We start from the raw sequence: 26,657 nt of genomic DNA, 5'->3' as shown, positions 1-26,657 counted from the left end.
CATAGAATTCCAAGGTGGTATGCTCACAGCCCACCTGTCATGGATGGATGATGAGGTCTTGAGACTAGCAGATCATAGGTCTGTGATCACGAGTCACCTACTGTGATCCAGTCATCTTTCTCTGTTAGGTTCATAAGGGAAGCAGTGTACCTGGGAGCCAAGTTTGTTAGTTCATGAGTCTTTAGGCCCATCAGCCTACGTCAATGGCTTCCAAGTGACAAGGTACAAAAATCACCCTCACTTTCGGTCAAAAAGGCAAGCAGTAAAAAGTATGTGTGATTATGCACTTGAGGAGGAGAAAGCAAGATAGCTAGATCCCAACAAAGGAGGCCCTGATTCAGTTTACCTGTGCTAGACAAGTGAAGTAGAAGAAAGAGCTAAACTAAGGGGGAGTTGATGACTCTGCTCTTGTTAAATGCGGACCAATTTATTTCCTGGACTCCAACCAAGAGACAGAACAACCACTCCCACCCCCACCCCCCAGAAAGGCAAAGCTAGGAAAGACAGGGAAATCCAGGGCTTCCCCCTCCTCCATCACCTGCTCCTCATAGGGTTCACTATGGACAAGCAGAACTAGCATGCCTGAACCTATTAGAAATTCGGAATCTTGCCCCCCACCACCCAAGGCAAACAGAATCAGACAAGCAGCTTGTAAGGCAATTCCAACTCATCAAAGTCTGAGGAACGCTGAATTTCTGGCTCCCAAATTCACGCTCTGCTCACTTCCTAAAATAATGCTCGGCATACGGTCAATAATTAATGAAAGAATATTTGAGAAACTCTCCTTGGCACTTCTTTAATTCCATCTGAGGGGAAGCAAGCATTTCCAAGAAGCCAGAACACACTACAAGTGAGTGGCTTAGGCAGACAGAAGCACACTGAAAACAAGCAAATAAAACAATCCCAGGCATCCACATTCAGCACTGCCAAGTGGGGACAGATGGGCATAGTAACTCCTTCCTTGCTCCCCCATTATCTTCCCTCCCTTCCTCACTGGAGCTCCCCTCCCCTTCATTCTTAGGAGCACCAAGGTCTTGTGTTGAGTTCAGCATCCCACACGAGAAAACGTCACATGGGTTATCTGCCCTTCAAAGCCCTGTCCTTGAGTCCAAAATTGAAGAAAGGATATACTGGGGGAAACAAACAAACAAAGCAAGCTGTCATGCCATTAATCTTACCTTTTAATTTGTTTTAATTCTTTTCTTTTCTGCAGGTATATGTTTACGTGTGGTGTGTATGTGCACACATATGTGCAGAGGACTAAAGTCGACATAGATGTCTTCCTCAGTCACTCTCCACCTTATTTCTTGAGGCAGGGTCTCTCACTGAACTGATCACTGATTCCCTGACTCAACTAGACTGCCTGGCCAGCAAGCTCCAGGAATCCTCCTGTCTCCACTTCCTCAGCACTGGGGTTCCATAGGATTCCTTGCACAACCAACACCTTATTGACTAGGCCATCTCCTCAGGCCCACATATCACCTTTAGATGGTTGATGTGACCTAATTTATGTCTTTTTGTTGAGACAATCACAAATCCAAGGTCTGGGTCTCCCTTCAACACTTGCTTCCTACAGCTCCAGAACGACTTCCCACAGGGCTAAAAGGAAAATTTCCCAGCAGCCACTCTCAATGTCTTCCTTCTGCTCAACCGGATATATCACTTCAAAATCAAAAGGGCCAGGAGTTGGCAGATATAATGTTCTGCTGCAACATCATGACGAGATCCAGCCCTGGTAGGACTGAATGCATAACAGAGTTACCACCTGCTAAGTATTTGCACAGTATTTCCCAGCAAACCCAAGAAGTCCTACCACTGCCCCTACTTCATGAGTAAAGAAACATGAGGTTGTTCAGAGTTTAATAACTTGCCAAGAGAGAATTCCAGCCCACACCTGTCAAGTTCAAAGCTTCCTAAGTACTGAGCAAATGGAGTGCCTCCTCACCTGTCAGAAACCTGCAGGCTCCTTTGTGTAAGCAGAGACTCTTTACCCTGTCCAGAGCCAATGTGAGGCTCGGGTGGGATTAAAGGCGACAGGGCATTTGGAAAAGGAACATTCTATAAAACACAAGGCATACTTTAATACACTAAGTCCAAGCCCAATCGAAAGGCTTCAGTTCTCTATAAATGGTAACTACACACGTGAAAAACACTAGTCCTTAGCATGAAATATGTCTGTTAAGTTGATGTTCATTTTTCATTTACCCAAGTTCACACTATTTACACAAGTTTTACTCTTGAAGTTGGTGAGGACGCTGTGTAACAGTGCATTTGTTCCAGAAGCACAGGTTTGTCCCACCTTTTAAACTTGAGTTACAGTATTTTTTTTTTTTTTAAAGACAAGGTCTCCTCTTGTGCAGGTAGGCCTGGACTTCACTGTGTATATTAGGCTAACCTTGAATTTGAAACATGCTTCCTGCCCCAGTCTCCTGAGTGCTGGGATGACAGGCAGGTGACACCATATCCTGCTGGATCACATTTAAACAAACAAACTAGGTGCTGGGGAGATGGCTTAGTGGTTAAAGCACTTGTAAGGCCCTCCCAGCCCGCTGGCTTGGGGGCCCCACTCATAATGCCAACAATTGGAAGGTGGAGATGACAGAGGCTCTCCAGAAAAGCTGGCTACCCAGACTCACTGCTTCCTAAGCCCTGAATTCAACTGAGAGACCTGACTCCATGAAAAACATGGAGAGCAACCAACGAAGCCTCTCTGTGTCAACCTCAGGCCTCCACATGCCTGTGCACTCCCATCCCACACACGTGTGTTCACACACACTGGAATACCTACACTCACGCATACCACACACATACACATGAGGGGGGAGGGAAGCAGATTGACAGTATGTTTCAAGACTTTCTTGAGCTGGGTGTATTGCTCAGTGGGTAGAATGCTTGCCTAGCACAAATGAGGCGCTGGGTTTGACCCCCAGCGCAGGGTGTGGGATGCAAGAGATTTACTTTTAAATTAACATAATTTCATAGACAGAAAAATATATAAGAGCAAGAAATAAATAAGAATAGTGCAAGAAAGTCTGAAGCCAGGCTGCATGGGTTCACATTCCAGGCTTGCTACTTACCGGGAGTGTAACCTTAGCAAGTCTCTGTGGTGTGTGGTGATGGACTGAATAGGTTTGCGCCTCCCCGCACACCCAGATCTAGACTCTGCTTGGCCCATAGGGAGGTGTGGCCTCGTTGGAGGAAGTGAGTCACTGTAGGGGCGGGCTTTGAGGTTTCCTATGCTCAAGCTCCGCCCAGTGTGGAAGGCAGGCAGCTCCTGGGTGCCTTGTCTCCAGCACTATGCCCCGACGCTGCCATGCTTCTCACCTTGGTAGTGGACTAAATCTCTGAAACTGTAAGCCAGCCCCAATTAAATGTTTTCCTTTACAAGAGTTGCTGTGGTCATGTTGTCTCTTCACAGCAATGAAAAACTAAGACGCATGGTATTCAAAATGGTGGTAACAGTACTTATTTCACTAGATTGTTGTACAGGTTAAAGGAATTACATGCAAAGTGTTTAAAACAGTGCCTGCCACGGTGTAAGCACCGGGTATGTAATATCTAGCATTGTTCACCACATATTGTAGTATCTAGAACAGTAAGAAGCTGTATGGCTACAAAAACACTTGGTTCTGTACCCTATAGCATAGATACACAACAGCCTATTATGTAGCCATGAAAATAAGGTATAGGGGCCTGGCTTAGTGGTAGGGCACTTGCTGGTACACACGAAACCCCAGAACTGCCGGGGAGGGAGGGGAAGCAGTAAAAGAATATTTAATCAAGTAAGACATAAAGTTTAAAAAGAAGAAAACTTGTAAACAGTGTCCCGTACCACTTAAACAGAAACGCAGGCGCTACATAGAGTCTCAACAGTTGCTGACAGTTTTCTGTACTTTTCTTAGTGCAGAATAGCAGGTCAGTCTGGTGGCCATACAGATCACTGCCAACCTCGTCACAGTGCAGCTTCTGGGTCAGCGGGTTGGGAATCCTGCACACCCAGCACTTCGCACAGGGGCAGAAGTATCGCACAGCTGATACGTCTGGCGTGGGAGCAGAGCAGGAAGCTTTCGCAGCAGTGTCTTGGAGCTTCCGAAGCATGGGCTGCTGGACCCAAGGCCGAGGTTCTGTTTCAGAAGGTCTGGATCATATGACCTTAGAACTTGCATGTAATCGTTTCCCAAGAGAAGCCGATGTCGCAGATCTGGGAACCAGGCTTTGACAATCAAAAGGTTAGAGCATCTTTCCTCTCTCTCAGCGTCACTAAAAACTATCTATCGTTTTCACTAACTATAAACTCAGATCCAAACACTTCATCCAGGAACCCCTGGAATCCCTCTTAGACGTCTCTCAGTCCCACAAAGTCAAACCATTACGCCCTGAATGCACCTAAGACGGGAAACATCACATCTCTCTGAGCTTTCTTTTCCTAGCTCATATTTTACGCCCTCCTCGTGTCCAATCCTGCCTGTCCTTCAGGAGCCTCAAAAGCTATTATCCCCATAAGGCCTCCTCAGCTCCACAACACTTTCTGTTCCTCCCGTTCCTCCCCATGACAATTTTTATTCATCGCTATCTTCTTGCAGTAAACTGGGCATTTCTGGAGTGCAGGGAGTGGGGATAACTTGCCGATTTTCCTCTGCCTGTGGGCCTCAGCCAATCTCCAGCACACAGCTGACACTCACGACTGAGTGAAAGAATGAGGGAGAGGAGCCTCCCCAGGAAGGGCGCGGAACTGTCTAGTAATGGAAACTGGAACCCTGTGCCCGCCAAGCTGATGACCAACAGTAACAGGTGTTTCCATCTCCGATTCTGTGATTCATTCTGCATAGCTGCGCACGCACATAGCGTAAGCACACACAAGCCCTTGGAATACAACGCCCCACGCAGACATGCACCAGTGTCCTGGGCGCCCGGGAGACACACCTCAGCGACAACCTGGATCCACAAAAGGGAGGAGGCCCTGTCACCTAAAATAGTAATGCCTTGCCGCAAACCAAACAAGCCACGGCTCCTGTCTATTTTCCTCGCTCCCCGACGCACCTTTCTCTTTAGCTCCAAAGAAAGCTACTGAGGCAACCCCCACCCTCGTCCTCCCCAAACACACGCACCCCTCCCCCACCGCCTCTTTCGGCCCCGGCGCGCCTCGGAAGGCTGGATGAATGGGAACCAGGGGCCCTCTTTGTCGTTAATCCTCCCCTCCTTTGAGCAAACCCAGCTTCTTCCGGGTCAGCGACAATCGCCACCACCCCAGTCGGGCCCGCTGTCCCCTGCACCAGGGCCGGGCGCGCCCAGGGTCCGGCAACCGGCGACCGCGGCAGGTTGCGGGAGCAGAAAAGGGCGGGGACGGGGGCGGGCGCCGGGGGAGCGGGAGGAGGGAGCTGGGAGGGGAGCGATCGCAGGAGGAGGGAGCAGCCTTGGGCGGCTGGCGACGAGGATGGGAGTGCGGGGCAAGCGCGCGGCGGCGCCCTGGGTCACGGCCGCGGCGGAGTCTGCGGGGCGCGAAGCCAGCGCCCGGCGCTTTTAAAGCCGGGATCACGGGCGCGCTCAGGGCGCGGGCGGCGGCCGGATGGAGAGGAAGGGCTTGGCGGCCCGAGCCTCGGGGAACCCTAGCCCGCCCGCGCTGGGCGAGGGGCCGCGGCCCGCGCCGCCACCGTGCGTCCCGGGCGGCGGCGGAGGAGCCCCGGAGCGGGGCCAGGCTGGGGCGGCGGCTGAGCCCGCCGAGCTCATCCGGCGCGCGCACGAGTTCAAGAGCCAAGGGGCGCAGTGCTACAAGGACAAGAAATTCCGCGAAGCCATCGGCAAATACCACCGGGCGTTGCTGGAGCTGAAGGGGCTGCTGCCTCCCCCGGGAGAGCGGGAAGCGCGGCCAGCCTCCTCGGCCGGGGTTCCCAAAGCCGGCCGCCTCTCGGAGGAGCAGAGCAAGACGGTTGAAGCCATCGAGATCGACTGCTACAACAGCCTGGCAGGTAAGCCGCGCCCCGCCGCGCCCCCCTGCCCTTCTTACCCGGGCCTCCAGGGGCCCCACCCGGCCACGCGTTCCCTGATTCCCCGACCTAGTCTCTCTGGGTCCCAGAGAGCCGGTGAGGCACCCCGCGGTGCAGGCTCCCTCCTGTGACGGCCGTGCTCTTGGGAGATCGGTGAAGGAGGCGCTTGAGAAAAAGTGTGACTTTCTAGACGATGCCTTCCAAAGGCCGTAGTCATCTCGAGTCTCTTCCCCAGCCTACATGGTAAATCTGGCCTTTAAATGGCCGGACAGACAGAGGGGGGTGACCCAGCGGGTCTGGCAGCGACTGCTACTGCTCACCGGTGAACTTGGGTTCAAAAATGAAGAGATAGCGTCCCAGGTGTGCCCCACAAGCCACGGGTTCTAGGACAGCCCATGCACCTGTCTGCCCCACTCGTGTGTCACTGGCTCCAAAGTTGGCCTACGGCTTTCCTTAAGTGAGCATCCCGGTGGGAACAGGCCTTCTCCCAAGTTCTCCTGCCCCAGTGGCAAAGGGGATTTTCCTAGGATGTCCTCAGCATCCTGAGCAAAGTGAATTCTGAAAATGCCACTCTCTTCTCTCGGGGTCTTGCTGGTTGCTCCAGCAGTCTGAAAGGCTCCGGGTTCATGGTTGGCTTTTAGCCTTGCTTGAATTCTTGGTCTCCTGCCCGGGGCTCTTCTGTTGGGCTGAAGGTATACATTCTAAGGTGCACTTTAGGGATGAGGTTAAAGTGTGTGTGTACACAAATATATATATATATATATATATATATATCTGTGACAAGCAGTAAGCAACTACCTTACAGTGACTAAACCACTCTCTCCTCTTCTCCCAACCTGTGTGTTGGGATTTGGGTATAGTCAAGCTTCTCTTGTAGAATAAAAGGCCATTTCTTCGTTTCTAACCTTGGAAGTTGCCTGAACTTCCTGTTGGGGGAGGTGGTGGATGTGTCTGGAGGTTGAAATGCTACAACTACGGCCCGTTCAGAAGGATGTACTGTGTTCCCCTTGAGCCTCGAGCACCAGCCTCCACCTACCTTCACGTTCTGCCATTTTCGAGGTCATCTTTTGGCAAGAGGTCTATGTCCCCAGCTGGGGTCATCTTTGCTAGGGTGAAACCCAGCCTGAGGAGATACTTTATGTGTCGCGAAGTCACTTACAAGTGTAAAGAATTAATAGCAACGAAACTAGTAGTGCAGTTACAGGTGACAACGGTCCTGGTGTTACAAATAAGGCACCAGAGAAAATAGTGGTGCAGAAAGATGGAATATGGGAATCCATAAAGGGATACTTGATCCCTTGGACTTCCTGTAAGTCTCTGGCATCCTGGCTGCTGCCCCAATGAACAGTTAAAGGGTAGAGCAGCTGTCAGGGGAGGCAGAGGCACTCTTGGTGGCTAATGCATGAATGTGGAGTGGTAATGGAACCTGCCTCCAGTCATGTCCATGGGCGAAACCCAAGGTGTGTCCTTGGTCAGGCCGGCCCAGACAGAGAAGGGCTGAGGCCTGGTCAGCCTCTCCCCTTCTGTCCTCACCGTACAAACAATTCAGGAAACTTCACCCGTGACGGAAAGGAAAGAAGCCCCAGCAGACTTTCCCTTCTGCTGCCTTCTCTGGGACTCATCACTTATTAATATTAATAATTCAGCATGTGCACTACTAAGAAACTTATGTTAGACTTTTACTTTTTTGAGACAGGGTTCACTATGTAGCCCTGCGTGGCCTGGAACCATGTAGACCAGGCTAGCCTTGAACTCAGAAGATTCCCCTGCCTCTCTCCTCAGAGTGCTGGGATTCAAGGCCTACAGCGCCACACCTAGCCTATACTATTTTTTTTTAATATAAGCAATCTGATTTGGCCACCCACCTTGCAGAGGAGTATCCCAAGGCCCCGGAGCCATCCATCTTCAAAGACAATGCCCTGCCCATCACAACATGCTGAAGAAAATGAGCATCTTCATGACCTCTTCTGCTACTTGGTACACAGATTTCAAAATTCTCTTGGGCTCTCAGCCCTAGTAATCAGGAACAAACAAACAAACAAAACCATACAGTACCTTGATTCAAGGCTCTGAGAGGACCACCTGATGTCTTCAGATCTCACATAACAATGTGAGAGACAACAAGCTGACCAGTATTGTCAAGCCCACACCCAGCATCTGGCAAGAGGGCTCCACACGGAAATCACTTTGATGAGAAGCTTGACATTGCTCTCCTTTGTATTGGTACAGAGATCCATGTTTAGCCAGGCTGTGGTGGCACATGCCCAGCACTCAGGAGGCAGAGGCGGGAGGATCTCTGAGTTTGAGGCAGCCTGGTCTACAGAGGGAGTTCCAAGACAGCCAGGGCCACAAAGAGAAACCTTGTCTCAAACAAAAAAACAAACAAACAAAGGAAAGAAATCTGTGTTGACTGTGTGTGTGGTGTGGTATGTGTGTTTGCAAAGTAAGGGTCCTTGTGTGTGTGTATATATATATGTCCTGCTTTTAACCCCACTTACCATTGTGTCAAAAGCACTTGTACACTCCATTAAAATATTTCATGGAGATTATTTTAAATGCAAAATAAACAAAAACTAAGTGTGGACCAGGCATGGTGTCAGGTGTCTTTAATCCCAGCACTCAGGAGGCAGAGGCAGGCAGCTCTCTGTAAGTCTGAGGCCAGTCTCGTCTATAGAGAGAGTTCTTTGCCTTGAAAAGCAAAACAAAAGGAGTGTGTATTTTCAGTTATGTTTGGATAGAAAAAAGAGAGAGACCTGTGTTGTTTTAGTTAGGGCTAGCACAGTGCAGCCTGGTCATGAGTTAGCCTTTCCCATAAGTGCTGGCTAACAGGAAGGAGAAGGGCAAGAGCAGGTTTATCCTGGCTGAGAAGCAGTTGAGCCTTCCATCAGGGTTTTGGTGGCACCTGGGCAGCCTGATGATACTGTTCCTAAGGTGCTTTCCTGCCACAGAGAGCCATATGTAGAGATAGAGGCTTGGCTTTGGGAAGGCGCTTAACATACCCAGAAATACCTAGAGAATTCTGCTGTGTTGCTAAGGGCTGCTATTCTCCAAACACAAGGCTGTGGTGAGGCTTCAGGAGAAAACTTAAGTTCGTGAGCCTCATGCTTTGTCTATAAAATCACCCCCAAAACAAGGGGGCTGCTAAGATGCAGAAGGACTGTCAGTCCATTTGAATGAATGGCCTTGGGAGCCCAAGGAGGGTATGCAGAAAGTCTGCAAATGGCTCCAGGTTATTGTCTGTTCTGACTCAGATTTCTTTTCTTTATTTTTTTTTTTTTCTTGGTGGGAGTACACTGACTATCTGTACAGGGCTACTAGATAGGATTTTGCAAGATTTGTTTTCTGGGAAATTCAAGGGAACAGTATTTTCTTCTTGCAGAATTCCAATAGACAAGATAGTCTAACCTGCCCAGGAAGACTGAGGAATCTCAGACTTACTCAGGCCGCAGAGCAAGCCTGCATTTGGCTGCTGATTGAGTCTTGTTGACCCTGAACAAGACACATGATTCTCCTAAGGCCTTGGAACCTCGTGAAGGGTAGAGCATCTTCTCTTGGGACTCTGGGGCCTGCACCTGGAGTATGGCTGCAAAGATGCATCACACATTGCTTTATTGATATTTCCAAGTGATGCCCAAGATTTAAATGGCAGCAGTGTGGGGGCAGGGAAGGGGGACTGTCATTGCATCCATAGGCTAGAAACTTGGGCTCTGACACTTTTCTCATGACCTGCAATGAACACCTACTATTTTGTTAAGAGAACAAAATTTAGAGCCGTGTTTGGGAGATGTGTTTTGTCTTACCAAAGCATAGACAGTATCATTGGTCCCAACTGAAGCCCCCTAGTGTAAAAGTATGACAAGGCCTAGTAGCAAGTTCCTATCAAGAGAAGTCCTAGGATGGTGTCCTCTGGAATGGTGTTAGTAGACATGTCTTGAGGTCAGGGCTGGGCCCATAACTTTTAGAGCTGTCCTAGTTTGTTTGTTTGTTTGTTTGTTTGTGTGTTGTTTTTTTTGTTTTGTTTTGTTTTGTTTTGTTTTGTTTTTTTCCAAGTTGAAACAGGCCAGGATCATTTGGAAAGAGGAAACTACAATTAAGCAAATGCCCCCATCAGATTGGCCTATAGGCAAATCTTGAGATGACTGGTGTTTTCTTGTGATGATTGATGTGGGAGGGCCTAACCCTTAAGTGGTCCTAGGCTCTATAAGAAGGCAGGCTAAGCAGACCACAAAGAGCAAGCCAGTAAGCAGCGATCCTCCATGGTCTTTGATTCAGCTCCTGCCCCCAGGCTCCTCCTTGAGCTCCTACCCTGACTTCCCTTCAAGATGGACCATGGCGGAGGAATAAGCCCAAATGAACTCCCTCCTCGCCAAATTGCTTTTGATCGTGGTGCTCTATCACAGCAGTAGAAACCTAACTAGGACAAGAGCCTAGCACAATGTGAAACTATGGACCTTGTTCAAAAAAGCAGGGAAATCATATGACTAAAGATCCCAAAATGTAAACATCTTACCTGGGACATGACTGCAACCATGTACTTGGAAGGTTAAGGCAAGGGGACCATGAATTCAAGGCTAGCCTTCCTAATCTACATTGTGAGTTTAAGACCAGCTACTCTCATCTACATGGTGAATTCAAACTGGACTATCTCAAAAACAACCCAACCAAAACAAGGCAAAGGATAAAACTTTTCCTTTTGTTTCATGGTTACTCTCTTTTGACACGGTATTTTTTTTTTAATTTGCTATTCAATGTCATTACAAGTAAAGAAAACAAATATTTTATATTGGAATGAACTTTCCTATTTGTCTATGTTTTGTTCAATGCCTGTTTTAAATGGGAATATGACTACTTAACTTGCATGTGGAATCAAAAATTACACAATTCATATTTTGTAGTTCCTACATGAATATGTAATTCATTCCTGCTGGAACAGTGGGACTGCTACACACATTTTTTTATTTAACTTCTTTATGTGCATATTCTATATGCAGATGCCATATGTAGGCTTTCTGCAGGGTTTTCTGATGAGTGAGGAAAGGGGAAGGAGCCATGGTATACCCTCCATCCCTTCCTCTGTGCCATTTCTAGCATAAGCAGTTGGCTTATGCCAGGGAACTAACAGAAATAAGAAGGGATGTGATCGAGATCTACAGGATTTTTGTGTTACGTAAAGCCCCCTCCTCCTGGCACACACACACATTTGAAGAAGTTTCTGGTTGAAAGGGAGTGTGGCCTCTCGGCTCTGGCAATGTATTCTCTGAGTTATAGACATGACAGCTTTACATGCTCTCATTGAACTCTGTGTCACGGATCTGGCAGAAGTCTGTGCTTATGGGGCACTGTGAATTCAGACTTCAAAAAACAGTACCGCGCTTATCTTCTGCATTTGTTATAGATGGTGTCAGCAGACTTTACCTGCAGAATGCAAGCTCAGTCTTAAAATTGTAAAGAATTTGAAGAAGGCAACAGAAGAATAGAAAACCAACGCTGGACGCTTCTGAGCAAGGGCACGAGGCAGCTTCATAAGTGATTCGTTTTTGAAGTCAACCCTCAGTGGGTCTGGAGGAGATGACTGAATGGATACATCTAAGATATACAAAAGTGGGTGTAGGTTTTGAGATGAAGTCTAAAAATAAAGAATATTTAGGGAAAAAAAAAGTGCCATGGAACCAGACAGCCTAGCATAGTGGTGGAGGAATTGCAGATACAAAAATGGAAAGGTGAAGAGCAAACAATTACCTGGTGGCCAGAAGATGAGAAGCAGGGTAAGGATGGCTAAGAGGCGAGGGAAGGGAGAGGGACACAAAGCCGCTGTTATCTGGGGCAGTTAGAGGTAGCACATTAGAAAACACATCACATACACGGAGCCTCTAAAACCATCTCCCAAGGAAAGACGGAAGATTAAATGTGTAGAACACATTCAGGGAAGACCCTGGAGGGGGAACTCTAGCCTTGTGTTTTGAGCAGAGTCTCTAAAGTGGACCCTGAAGCCCCAGGGGCATGCATCAAGCAGCCTCTAGTGGGAAACTCTAGCAGGGGTCTTAAAAGTCAGACTCCCTACAGCCCGAATACTCAAGAATGTCTGTGAAGATGCAGAGGTCTGGCTGCTGCACAGACAGGAAGAAATGCCAAGATGCCAAAAAGCCAAAGGCTCATCCCCAAATGTTAGGGATAGGGCACTAGCTCCGGATGGGAAGGTCTCTCCTTCCACTGTACTCATTTGCCACCAGGCCGTGCCTGTTCCAGACAGTGAGGATAGAAACTGGATGTCTCAACCAACCAGACCAAGACTTCCTGATTCCCTTTGGAGTCCGTTGTAGCTTTGAAACAGTTTTGTATTTCTGCCCAGATAACAACTGTGGCTTAGTCTCAGTGACAACACAGTACCATGTGCCCTCACCCAAACAATGGCATCAGACATAAAAAGACCAAGGATGGCGGGTGGAGAGCTGGCTTAGCTGTCAAGAGCATGTCCTACTCCTGAAGAAGATCTAAGTTTGGTTCCCAGCACTCACTTTGTGTGCCTCACACCTGCCCTTAACTTCAGCTTTTCAGGGATCTGACATCTCTGACCTCTGAGAGCACCCACGCCCTCGTGCACAAACCCACACAGTGATATGTAATAATATTATAAATATTAAATAATATTATAAATAATAAAAATAAACAGTTAAGAAAATGCCATAGAAGAGTTGATTTTTTTTTTTTTCTGGTAAGATCCATGTGGACTTGAAATTGCGCATAGCAGCATGAAGTTTATTACCTATTGCATACTTTGTTCATACATGGCTTCATAGCAGCATTCAAGTAAGGCCATATCTGGTAAGACCCTTCTCATTTAAAAATAATAATTAAGGTTAAGTGTCAAGGAGAGTTGACTTAAGCCAGAGAAGCTCTGGTTAGAATGGGTCCAGGTAATCTCTCCATTCTTCCATCTTTCTGCCAAACAGACTTTAAAAATATTTTAGGCTTATTTTATTTTATGTGCATGGGTGTTTTTTTCTGCATGCGTGTATATGCAGTACATGCATTGCTGGTGTTCCCGAAGAGTTCAGAAGAGGACATCAGATCTCCTGAGAGTTACTGATGGTTGTGAGCTGCCCTGTGGGTGGTAGAAATCAAATCCAGCTCCTCTGCAAGAGCAACAAGTGCTCTCCACTGCTTAGTCATCTCTCCAGCCCCCAAAGGGACTTTTAAAAGATCACTCAGGGGTTAGGTGTTGAGTTTAGTAGCAGAACAGTTGTCTAGCATGCAAGGAAACCTAGGTTTTGCCCCCCTCCCCCAGCAAGACAAGAAAATAAATAACAAGCAGGCAGGCACCCAAATGACAGGCAGGATTTACAGAGGACACTGTGTTTCCCGGCTATGGTGCTTCCGTGCGCTATAAAGAACAAGCATGAACTGGGATTAACTAGCTGGCTCAAGAATTGTGTAAGACAAGAGTTTATGATAACAGATTGGCCTATGGCCCTAGAGCTTAAGTGTATGAGTTTTGTGGTCAGCATTACAAATTTGCCATATGTCCTAGTTAGTCATTTCCAATGTTGGGGTAGTCATCTTAGATGAACCTGTGACAGCCACCACCAGGAGAACAACAGCCATGCTAGTAACAGTAACTGGCAGAAGAAACAAAAAAAGATTGGTCTTAAGCCCAATGCCTGGCGCATAGTGCATGGTCCGCAAACATGTTTGAGAAGACTAAAACACTTATGTTTTTGTCTGTCTTCTGTTAAGGAACCAAGTAACCCAATCGTTCACTTGATATTAATTGGGTACCAATTATGTGAAAGACCCTGGGCTTAGGTGCTTGCAGCAATAACTATGAAGTGAAGCTACCCCTTTCAGTGGACTCACATGTATAGTCCGTTTTGATCTGCACAGTTTTATAAGACAGAAAACCCAAACTTAGAACAGTTAAGTCATTTTTTCTCCCTTGGCCACATAGCAGTATGTGGCGAACTGGACTTTATCTTCCAGGTCTGGAATCCCAAAGCCTGCCATTGTAGCCACTCATGCCACTTGGCTTAGGCACTGAAACGGGTCTTCTTGAGATTTCTATCACTCCATCTGTTTTCTTCTTTTGCCACAGCGCAGACTACATCTCATTGCTGTTAGAAACATAAGTTTTGACATTTCTAGAGCGACTCCCTTGTTCATCCTTTGGTCCTTTCTTCTGGAACTTAAGCATTCATTTACTGTGCTTGTGCCCCATGGGGATTCCCCTTCCATGATGGTCCTGAGAGAGTAAAGGAGAGGGAGGGGGTCCCAGCTTCTGTCTGTGGCCAGGCAGAGCTGGTGTGCTAGTGACTTTTTATCCTGTGACAGAATACATGGCAGAAACATACTAAGAAAGGAAAGACTGATTAGTTTTCCCAGTCTGTCATGACTGGGAAGGCACAGCTACAGGAGTGATTTGTGACTGAGACAGTGAGAGCAGGCCATGACTGGTTTACATGACCTGCAGGCAAGAAGAAGAGTATCCGGGCAGGAAGTAGGGTTATATCCTGTAAACCCTACTCTTGCTGTCCTGTGTCTGCCAGCTACCTCCCAACTTCCCAAAACAGAACCATGGAGTAAAGCCAGACTGTTCAAATAATTGAGCCTGTGTGGATGTTGCACAGTGAAACCATAAGGCCTAAAGCCCCCTCCCATGTCAGTGGAAATGTGACCTGGGTGTGTGTAGTCAGAGAAGAATAAGCCACTACGTGAAACTGTTTAATGAGCATAGAGAAGCCCGCCCTGCCTCCTCCTCTTAACTTCCTGCCTGCTCTGGGCTAAGCGGCTCCACCCACAAGTTTTGAGAAGTTTGAGTGGAGGTGCTAAGAGCAGGTGTTCACTTTGGACACAGAAGAAATCACCTGCTGGGAAGGTGCAGTGGGTGTGTTCTCTGGACGCGGAAATGTCACTGCTGTCTTCACACATGCCCATCTTTAGACCCGGACTACTGATTCTGTCTCCTTTTTTTTCTGTGTGCCTTGAGCCAAGGAATTTTACCTCTTGAGTTATGGGTTTCTAGTTTATAAAAAACAGTGGTTGGATTCTGGGGTCTCTAAAGTCCTTTCCAGTCTCTTAAAGATAAACTTCCTAGGTCCTTCTGTTCTGAACAGCACGTTCTGTGTGTGCTTACAGAGACCAGTCTCCAAAAATTTATTATGCAAAAAGGCAAAATACAGAAAAGGATTTAATATGACTTCCCTTATTTGAATATTTAAGACAAGATAACAGTCTTCAAATTTGAGATTATGTGAAATTGTAGTGAAGCAGTTAATGGTTACCTTTGAGAAAAGAGGTTAGTTAAGGAACTTCAGACAGAGGAGAGACAAATGAGCTCAGCTTTTTATTTAAAGTCTCTCTTATTGACTTTTCTAACTATATGCTTCATAGCTTTTTTTTTTTTTAAAGAAAAGTGGTGACATTAGTTTTCTGTGTAGAGAAATTATGAGACCTCTTGCTTTTCGTACATTTATGCCCGAGGTAACTCAGCATGCAAACATATATTTCACTATCACTCTGGGAATCAACCTATGTCTTGTCTGTCTTTGTCAGACAGTAACATCAAAGATGTCAAACAAATTATCCCAGACCCTGTATTTCCTCTTTATACCCCTTGGTAAGATCCAGAGCTCAAGCCTGGCAGCATGGTACCCCCACAGAACAGGGAGAGTACCACATGTTAACATTTATTTGGGTCTGGTGTGAGACAAGGAAGAGTAGGGTGAGGGGTAAGGTGAGTGCTCAGGATTCTTGTCTAGGAAATCTTGCCTGAAGCTGGCTCCAACAGAGCAGCCACACCACCAGAAGGAAGCCTGCTTATATGTCCGTCCGATCTTTGCTGGACACCTGCTGTGGCTCTTCACCACCCAAACTCTAACTACTCTGCTCTCAAAGTGGCATGTCAGGGCCAGCCTTCGAGACCAGGCCTTGCTGAAAATCTGCTTGGCAACTTCAGGCGGATCCCGTTGTTCGGAGGCTTGGTTTCCCTCTATGTAAACAGTGGGCAGCTTTTCTCCATGTCCCCTTTTGGGAGCACCAAACCACTAGGATTTTGAAGGGCTTTTAGCCGTTTTCCTGTCTCATCCTTTATCTCTGAGAACGGCCAGATTAGGGGAGGGAAATGGGAGACAAGCTCTCTTTTATTCCTGTTTACTCATCTGTGCTGACAACTACTCATTCAAAGAGGTTGGCTGAGATCAACAAGCAACCTTCGCAACTTGGAGAAGAGGCCCAGGGACTTCCCTGTCCCCCAGGATATTAGGGATGGATATGGGGCTTCTGAGAAGATAGTGAATTGAGGGGGGATTAAGCCAATATAAACTTCTCTATGGATCTTGGCATCCATTGCTGACCCAGAATAGCACCCACTGATGCTCTCATCTGCCCTGATTAGTCAAAAATTCTGACTTTCGACTCTAACCACACAGTCATTTGGCATCAGAAATTACCCCCAGGGAGGCAGGAAAAGAAACAAAAAGCTTTTGAGACACAGGCTGGCAAGGGAAAGAGTTTTGGGGAATAGATGACAGCCAAATTCTAGCATCTTACAAAGAAGCCACCCTTGGGGGTGAGGCTGAATAGCTTTGGGGAGTCTGGGCCAGATCTGAAAGTTTTCGTCATAGCAAGTCAAAACTGAGCATTTTCTCTAGGGGAACTGTCACCTCCAAATTGTAGAGACCACAGAACTATTAGAAGTTTGAGTGGACTCCTCTCTGATTTAGGAAGGGCTATGTGCCCATGTGTGCTCAGACATAGGGAAGGAAGAGAAAAGCCTGAGCTGTACGACAGGGCCCCAGCGATGGACAGGTGGCATAACGGAGGAAGATCTCTGTTTAGTGTAAGAATCTTGAGTCTTGGCTTTTCCTTTACGACAACCCCTGATAGCTACTTTGTGCATTACTGCATGGGGATAAGATTTGTGACACACAGGAATGAGAGATGATTAAATGGTACAGGCACATAGACCCAGCATAGTGCCAGGCATACAGAAGATGATTAAAATGACAGCTATGTGCAGGGTGGTTAGACTAATGACAGCAGAGGGGAGTATATGAGAGGAGATGTGGAGGATGTAGGAAAGGGGGCTCTAGGAACATGGGAAGGATATGGGAAAGCACGAAGAACAAAGAAAGGGTCGTGGAAGTTTCATCCCCCTAAGCAGACACAGGGTAGGAAAGGTGAGCAAGATGTATGCGACACCTTTAGTGTCGAAGTAGAGAGGCTGCATGAAGGAAACGTTGACCCGATGTTCTCTGAGAGTCAGCTGAATCCTGTCAGGACCTCCTGCGCTTGACCCTAGAAGGTCAAGAACCAGTGTCCCCTTCCAACTTCTCAGGATTAAGGGATCCATTCAGGAAACACATAGAAACTGCTCAGTCGGCACTGGGGAAATGGTGCAGCGGGCAAAATACTTGCTAAAGCTTGAATAGCAGAGTTCAGGTCCCCAGCACCCACATAAATTCTTGGCAGGAGTGGTGGCCCACCTGTACAGTCCAGCACTTGGGAGGTGAAGATAAGGGTATCCCCAGAGCAGCACTCCTACCTAGACTATCTGACATGAGATCTCGGTTCAAGAGAACTTGCCTCAATGTATATGGAGGAGAGAGACAGAGGGAAACACCAAAATCAGCCTCTGGCCTCTATAACCCGTGTATGCAAGACACACTCACACACAACATAACAGCCAAAAAAAAAAAAAAAAAAGGAAAGCAACTGCTGGATTTTTGGCAGTCATGAGTCCAGGCTGACACCGTGTAAGTGAATGAGGCTCCGTTAGATGTATCTGAATGTCTCTGCCCTCCACATTCCATCCTCCGCTCCAGGTTCCCCAGCTTCCTTCTTTGAACTGAACCAGCAGGAAAAGGACTACAGGCAGGCGGCTGCTGTCACAAACCAGACCTGCCCCCCAGCTGTCAGACAGCAGGGACTTGATGAGAAGAGAACAGACATACTGTGACCCTGTAGGCTCCCATAGGTCCCATAGAGCTGAACAAGAAAGCCAGTGGGATGGTGGAGTGGGGTAGGGCAGGTGCCCATGGGAGAGGCCACAAGACAGATGCTGTCCCTTTGTCATGCAGGTGCCTAGACCCCAGAGCTGCCTCCAAGGCTGAGGGTGGAAACAGCTCTGGCTTTGCTGGGTATTTCGGGAGTGAGAGAGCAGCGGTGTGTTGTTCTTTGGATCTCCTCTCAGGTGTCTGAAGAACAGAATGTTCCCAGTCCTCTCTCCTTAACAGAATAGAAACTAGTGTTTGTTTTTTCTTTGTGTTTTTTTGTCTTATTGGCTTCTAATTAAATAAATAAATAAAACATCATAGTAATGGAAGTTGTTGAGAGTCTAAGAAGTTATGACAACAAATAAATAGTCGTCAGCCACCTCACTTCATGATTTACCTTTCTCCAGTTTGTTCAGGAATGAAGTTGGTCTCTTTTGGCTCTTTCAGCCCCACAGGGTGCTGCTAGGTCCTCCTAGGTGTCACCAAGGAAGCCCAGTTCACAGTGTGGGGTGGGTGGGTAAATTCTTGCCTAAGGGGAGGGGAGGAACTTTTTTTTAAGCATTCAGTGCATTTCTCATTTTTTTTCCATTGAGAATAGTTTTGGTGCCATTAAATATTATTATTCTCTACAGTGTTCCAGTTGCCTCATTTTGCCTTTATTCATTTAGCTCATGTCCTACACAGTTAGTGTTTTGGTTCTTTTAACAGTCTGCTCTGATACAGTGCTGAGGCTGTGTGTGTCTCTTCCTGTTATAGTTATGCCTGTTAACCCACCCCAAGCATCTGAAAGCATGGTGGAAGGCCAGTGGGAGAGACATTAGGGGCAGAAGAGATACATTTGGGGTCACAAGAGAATGGCAGGAACGGTTATCAGAACAGAAGGGTTTGGGTTTCTGTTGTTGCTTTGGTTTGGTTTGGTTGATTTGGTTTTAGTCTGTCTTAGCTACTGTGACATGGTTGTGAAGAGACACCAAGACCAAGGAAACTCTTAAAAAGAAAGCATTTAGTTGGGGGCTTACTTAGAGTTTCAGAGGATTAGTCCTTTTTTATCATGGCAGGAAGCATGGCTGCAGGCAGGCAGGCATGGTGCTGGAGAAGTAGCTGAGAGCTTTACATCCTGATGTGAAGGCAGCAAAAGGGAGCAAAAGCTTCTTAGTCCTTTCTGTAGGTTCCCACTGGAAGGTAGGGGCAGACTAAAGGTGGGTGGGTCTTCTGACCTCAGGTGATAGGAACCTAGTGGGGTCATTCTCATCCAAACTACCACAATATCCAAAAAGAACAGGATGAAACTTTGGCTTCTGATTTTTCCCCATCCCTGGCTCAGGGCAAGATCAGACCAAGATATGTTCTCAGACAGAGCTGACAAGGGAAAGATAGTACGAGTTGGATTTATCCTGAGTATTTCTGATGATTGTATCCATCATCACATAGCAAATAGCCAAACCGAGACTCCCCAAGACCCCGCTCCCAGACGAAAGAGTGGGTATTAATATAGACTAGGCACACATCATCCTGTCACCCCACTGCCTTCTATATCACATAAAGAACAAGAGTGAGTTTTGGTGACCGTGGTTGTGGTAACTTGAAAAGAGCTGTTATAGAAGCCTAGTAGGGACTTCATTCTTGGAAAACAGGCACCAAAGGCTGAACTGACCTCAGGACTCGGTGCTACAGCTCTCTTCAGTGGTTTCCAATATGCCCTAAGTGATTGTTAATATAAGCGTTCAGCTTAAATGATGCTACACTGGCTTTCCACCGTGGTTCCTTCATCTGTCATTTTACGGCCACCCCGGTGTCCTCCAAATCTTCATGGGGTTTTGGTTCCAGGAGCCCTACCAGATGACAAAATCTACAGATCTTCAAGTCCCTTATACAATATGGTGTCATATTTGCATGTAATCCCCACACATCCTCCTGTGTACTTGAAATCATCTCTAGATTATTTACATGACCTAGAAGTGCAAGGTTCTTTTCTCTCTCTCTCTCTCTCTCTCTCTCTCTCTCTCTCTCTTTCCAAATATGTTTGACTGACAGTTGGTCTGATCTACACATGCAGAACATGCAGTGTGAAGGGCTGGCTTGCCAGCATTGTGAATATGAATAAAAACTTGAACAAAGCAGTATCTTCGGAGTGTTTTTCCCATGAATCCTGGGCACAGTCCACGAAGAGTACGTCCTTATTAAATAGCTTTACCAAGGGCATCTGTCTGGGACCCACCGTGATAGTGAGAGGGGAACAGGTATTATGAAGCACCCCAGCACGGGGACATCCAGATGGAGGCTTCAGAGATAGGAAAATGGCAGATTGGTAGTGGCAAAAGGAGGACACTCCAAAGATAGCAAGGAAAACGAAAGATATGCTTGACGGTCTTTGGAGTCTGTGGTCATCTGTAAAAGTAGGAGATCCAAAATTTGTGGTGATAGAATAAAGATTTACCTTGAGATAAATCTGCCAAGTGCAGCCTGGAAGTGGGAGTGGCAGCAGGGTAGTGGGAGACTCCTGTCTGGTTGTTAGGAAGGGAACATATTTCTGAGAACAAAGACACAGCTACTTGGAAGGTACTGGCTCCCATCTGGCCATCCTCCTGCTCACAACCATTGCCCACTCTCTAATCTTGGAAGAAGCCTTTGAAGAATGGCAATACCAAGTTCCACTTCTGTGGGTGTGACTTGGGAGTAAGTGATACTGCCTGTCTCCCTACCAATTGAGTGCGGTGCTATAGTGGCTGCTGGGAGAGATAGGGTCACTTTCCTTTAGGAGTGTGGCCCCTGGAAGGTTGTCCATGCCCCAGTTCATGACCGCACACACATGAACATATGGGCAGCACTAGCTGGACCCAGTGAGTTAATTTTTTTTTAATTATGATTAGAGGACATGAAGTTGGGAGGGAGATGTAGCACTGAGGGGTGGGTATGATGAAGACACATTGTATACATGCATGAAATCTTCATGGAATAAATAAAAAAAACCTTGAGGGTTTTTTCCATTGGCAACAATACAAAGAAAGGAAAACAGAAAGGGAGAGAGTGAGGGAGAGAGAGAGAGAGAGAGAAGAAAGTCATTTAACTTCCAGAGTCCCAGCTTCTGGAAGCAGAGCCAATAAAACATGCTAGGTAATACTGTTTACTAATTATGACCACCATAACAGGTGCTGGGTGAGGAATGAAAAATGCCTTAGAGATGCTTGTCACGAGAGCAGAAGAGACATATATCATAAACAACCACAAAGATGGGCGCCTCCTGACTTAAGGATGTGCCTATGAAAAGGAAATTTTTAGTAACCAAAAGGACCCGCTTGATGACCACATCTGTAGTCATAATTTCATTGGAAAGAGAGTCCCCCAACACATTCTATACAGGCCTTACCAGTAGGCAGACTATATTATAGTTAATAGACTTTTTTAAAAGTCATGCTTTCTTAGTAAGCTATTAACAGAAATGAAGGAGGAGGGGGTACCTGATCGTTAGAGCCATCTGCAAGAAACTAAAACTCACTTTATACTCAGTAGCAAAAGACTGAAGGAATGTTCTCCCTTACGACCTAGGAATTGAACTCTTGGTTTCTTGTTCAAGAGAAATAAAAGTGGAAATAACTGTTCCTATCATCGTTACCCATAATAACTCATAATTCATAAAACTTATGGTGGGAAAACCATTCAGTAACTTAATTTTAATAGAGGATAAATAGATAACTCAGGTGTGCCTCAATAGATAAATGATTGACAATGGTACATCCACACAGTAGAACACTATTTGGAAGTAAGCTGTTGATACGCGTGACAGCTGGGAGCTCAAGGGAATTATGTTGGCTAAAAATAATTCTAAAACATTTCATACTGTATTATTCTCTTTTCTTTCCGCCTCTTTTTTTTCTGTTATTTAGTTGGTTTGTTTGTTTTATAAGGGAGGATTTCTCTATGTAGCCTGGGCTGCCGTTGAACTTACTATGTGTCCTAGACTGGCCTGGAACCCACAGTTCTCCTACCACTAAATCCCAAATCCTAGGGCTGTGAAATGTACCACCATGCTCAGCCCATATAACAGTTTTGAAAACACAACATTTAGGGCATCAAGAACAGATTGGTAGCTGTTGGGGAGAGAGGACAGGAAGAAGGTAGATATATTTACAAAAAAAAAAAAAAATGCCTGACAGGAAGGCCGAGAATCCAATCCTGGACCAGCAGATTTCTAAACTCTAACCCTGGCTCCAACACGTCACACTTCAGCCTTGAGCAAGTGACTCGACTTCCTGGTGCCTCTGATTCCTCATCTGGAAAGTGGACAAAATGCTAGAACGTGCCTTGGAGGCAGATGTCAACCTGCTTAGAAAGCAGGTTCAGCCCACTGTGCTGACTCCCAATTCCCCAGTCTTGTGCTGACTGTTCTCCTGCATGGGCACGGGCCACTGATACATACTGGACTCTTCTGATCTCACCATGCAGCACCTTGTCCTGCTGCTTCCCTCTCCCCCTGCTCAGGTTCCTTCACTCCAGCAAGAAAACTCAAGTCACCAAGACAAATAGCCAGGCTGTCAGGATTTGAGTTTGTCTGAGAACAGTTGTTTGTCTATACTTGAAGATTTCCCAGTTCTAAAATGTGGTCATCTAACATCTTTGCCCTTTGTCTGGTCCTGGAGTATCTAACGACTGTCCTGGGATTAACAGCTACATGCTTCTTAAACACACATCTGGGGTCCCGAGAGATGGCTCAGCACTCCCCACTCTTCCAGACAACTCATTTAGTTTCCTATACCCATGTAGGTGGCTTACAACTGCTTGAAATTCCAGGTCTGAGTGAGCCAATACCCTTTTCTGGCCTCCACAGGTACCTGCACACATATGGTACATGTATACACACACACACACACACACACACACACACACACACACACACACATACACACACATACATACACGAAAGTAAATCTTTTTTAAAAAGAAAAGAAACACAGGTTTGTAATCTCAGCTATTCAGGGGGCTGAGGCAGAAGGGCTCAAAGGTTCAAGGCAAGCCTGGGCAATTTAGTAAGATGCCTTCTCAAAATAAAGATTTAAAAGAATGACAACCAAGTGTAATTAATAATAATAATAATAATAATAAATCTTGCAGAAAAAAACAAAAGAATGACAACCAATGTTGGCATGGATGTAGGGAAAGGGAAACACATATTCACAGTTGATGGGAGTGCAAACTGGGGCAGCCACTATGGAAATCAGTACTGAAGGTTCCAGAAAAGCTAGAAGTAGATCTACCATGTGATCTAGCTATACCGCTCTCAGGTATCCGCCTAAAGGAACCTATATCCTACTATAGAAATACCCGGTCATCCATGATCATTGCTCCTCTGCTCACAATTGACAGGAAATGGAAACAGATAGAATGTCTAGCCACTGGGGAGTGGACAGTGACAATATGGTACAGTTACGTACTGGAATATTATTCAGCACTTAAGAAAATAAAAATTGTGAAATTCTCAGGTAAACAGATGGAGCTGGAAATTATCATTCTGAGTGAGGTAACCCAGACAAAGGAAGGCAAATGTTGCATGGTTTCTCTCATTAGGAATGCTATCTTTGACTCTTCAGATACATGTATTTCACTTAGAATACCTACAGAGGTCAGGAAATAGTATGGAGAAGTGGAGAGGGTATTTCAAAGAAAGGAGATAGAACATAGTGCTATAAAGGGTTCAAGAAGAATAACAGAACAAAAAGGGTAGGGGATTGGAAGGCACAGTAGAAGAGGGCATGTGGGGGAGGAATAAATAACAGCAAAGATCTTAAGAAAGAGTCATTTGGAAACCTACTACTGTAGATGCTTCCCAAAATATATACAAATACATATATAGAATGTTTAGGTGGAGTTACCTTATAATGGGGCAGTGATTACCCCACTAGATACCACAGGCTAACAGATAAAAAACCTAGTGCTAAGAATGGAGTTACCTCTTTTGAAGTTGTTGGCCAGGAGGGTCCTATATACCTCCTAAACATTAGAGGCTATTTGTCATCGCTCTTGGTTACTGTCCTCCAGACCTGGGCATGAAGACCTTGTTACTGAATACACCAATGCTTGAGTCATAGAACATGGAGAAATCAAGCTGGTACTCACCTGCCGAATTCATACCTACTGGCTAGTTTTTTATAGTTCTGTAAGGTGTTAGGCACACTACCGGAAGAGTAATCATCAGTCTCACCCAGATGTGAACCCTGAAAGCTGTAATGCTGACACCGCTTTTATAGTGGCAAGCATGCCATGGAAGTAACCAACCATTTTCTGACTTGACTAAAAGCCTGTTCTACAAGATGATACCCACACCTAGCACTTTATCTGGGCCAAGAACCTGTGGCTAAACGTGTCATAGGCCCTAGGGGAGAATCTACCACTCTTATTCTGCTAACCGGACAAGTATTAAGCCAGCTCCTAATAATTACCATTATACCCATCGACTTCTCAACCCTCACTGGAGAAGTAGTAGACAGAGAAACAGGGAACACAACAGGTCAAGGTGCAGAGAATGAAATACTGAGGAATACTCAGCCCCAGATGGAACATCTGTATCCTCTCCTCCCAGTGCTCCCAGGGATCACTGTGGGAGAGGGGATCAGAAAGATTGCAAAAAGGTAGAGGTGGTGGATGACTGCAAAGAAACAGTGTTTTCCAGATGCAGCAGGGCAGCGGCATACACGAACTCGCCATGGTTATGACAGCATGCACAAGGCCTGCACAAACTCAAGCCAGACCAAACCCCAGCATGGAGAGGGGAGGGGGGCTATAAAATCTCACCCCTAGCTGAGAAGCTCTTGGGTGATATGATAGCTGCTGGGAGAGAAGCAGTTTCCTTTAAGGATGTGGTCCCTACTAGATTGGCTACATGGGAGTAGAAGGTCACATGTCCTAGAGTATCTGGGTAGCACAAATTGGACTTGATGGATTAAACACACACACACACAAACACACACACGTAGGTGAGTAGGGAAGGAGATATAGATACTGGATGAGTTTGGAGGAGGGGGTGAATATTAACAAAATATATTGTATGAACTCGAAAAACTAATAAAAATCAGAAATATAAATAAGTGAAAGGAGGGTAGGCATATGGCTCAGAAGTAAAGTGCTAACCCTCAAACTGAACTGTTGAGGTTCAGTGTGCAGTAATGCAAAAATCAGCATCAAGAGAAGTATGACTCTCAAGTGCTAGAATGAAAGTGGGGGCCACATCCAAGAGGCCCCTGTAGTCTTTGGGATCCTACATCTGTGGTACAAGAATCCCAACATTAAATAAACCTCTATGGATGATTTTAAGAGAAACGCTCTCAAGACTGGGTTGCTCTAGATTTCAGAGCTAGCACTTTAGTGACATTTTCCCACCCTGCTAACAAACCTACAAGGAAAACACAGCTAGCAACCACTAACTCCTTATTTCACATGTTCAACACTGAGATACTGAGAGATAGGGTGTTTTGCCAGGGCACAGAATGAGTTATTATGCTGGGAACACTGTAGTCACTGACTCAGAGGCTTCTAAACTTCTGTCAGGAGGCTACTTACCTCCTGCTAAAGATATTTCCTCTACCTTCATAGGCTCTCATGCCTTACAGCGCTGGGGATCAACCTATTCAAATTCATTTTTGTTGCCACAGCTTTTCGGGTGCTTAGCTCTTATGTTGTTGGGACTCCAGAGGAGTCCAGAAGACTGTGTTCATTGCTTTCTCCAGCCATAAAGCTGTCAGCCAGCTGGGGCAATGGAATCCATTTGTAACAAGGAAAGGGATGGAGGGCAAGCAGCAGTAGGGCCTAAGGTTTTGTCCCATGAAGGGTGGAGGTTGTGTCCCCAGGGTGATCTGTAAGAGAGAAAATACACCCAGAACTTTTCATCCTCTTCCTAGCTTCACAGCTTCTTTTTAAATTATAGTCTGTATTTACCAAACCCAATGTGGAAAATACACCGTTGGGAAGAAAATTGCTAAGTAAAGCTAGGATCAAGCCTAGATTTGGGAAGTAGCTGGAGCAAGTGGGACCCTGCACATCGCAGCTCGTGAGACAAAAACAAGAAATCAAACATTTGCATATGCAGAAGGGAAAAATCAGACTTTTGTGGAAAGGTGAATTCGGGTTTTCTGACCTATTCTCAGGAATGCACTACTGTAGCTTTGTGTGCTGGAGGGATTCAAGATAGACATGTTCTGTAACCCGTGTGTGCATGGCCGAGTCGATCTCATTCGTAGGCAGCTTCCTTAAAAAACAATTCTAATGAGAATCAGTGTTTGTTCCAGCTCTCTAGAATGCATATCTACACTCAGATGATGTCATTTCATCACAAGAGTGCTCACAGGCATCGATAACCTGCTCAACACAGAAAGAAAGGCCAGGACAATTTGGACAAACTTAGTGCCCAAGGCCCCTGTGGGTAAATGCCAGGGCTCAGATTCCAGCTCAGAACTGTGTGTCTCCAGACCCAAGAGCGATTCTCAGCCAGGGTGCCCCAGAGTGCTTGTAATCTCTCTCAGTCATTAACTCTTCCAAATGTCACCTCTGTCTGGATCCTCCACTCTTTCTGTTTTACCACTGCACCAATATTCCTTGAAATAAATTTAAAAGGAAGCCAATCAGTTTAACAAATTGGGTAAAAATTTCCTCCCCACGTATGTAATGGCTGCTCCAAGGCCACCTCACAGGAAAGGCA

The 26,657-nt window shown here is 46.2% G+C and overlaps 1 protein-coding gene across 1 annotated transcript in view; it reads left to right on the top strand.

The window, feature by feature from the left end:
• Positions 1-5,237: 5,237 nt before the first annotated feature.
• Positions 5,238-26,657, top strand: part of Ttc9 (tetratricopeptide repeat domain 9) — a 35,864-nt gene continuing 14,444 nt past the window's right edge. The window contains exon 1 of the mRNA XM_055593155.1: positions 5,238-5,966. Coding sequence (XP_055449130.1) covers positions 5,567-5,966 — 400 coding nt within the window. The 5' untranslated portion in view covers positions 5,238-5,566. The remainder of the gene's footprint in view (positions 5,967-26,657) is intronic.

Source organism: Psammomys obesus, unplaced genomic scaffold (assembly GCF_907164565.1).
Source record: "Psammomys obesus unplaced genomic scaffold, mPsaObe1.curated_primary_1811, whole genome shotgun sequence".
Classification (NCBI taxonomy): Eukaryota; Metazoa; Chordata; class Mammalia; order Rodentia; family Muridae; genus Psammomys; species Psammomys obesus.
The sequence above is the reverse complement of the archived record's forward strand: the minus strand, read 5'-3'. Positions and strand labels throughout refer to the sequence as shown.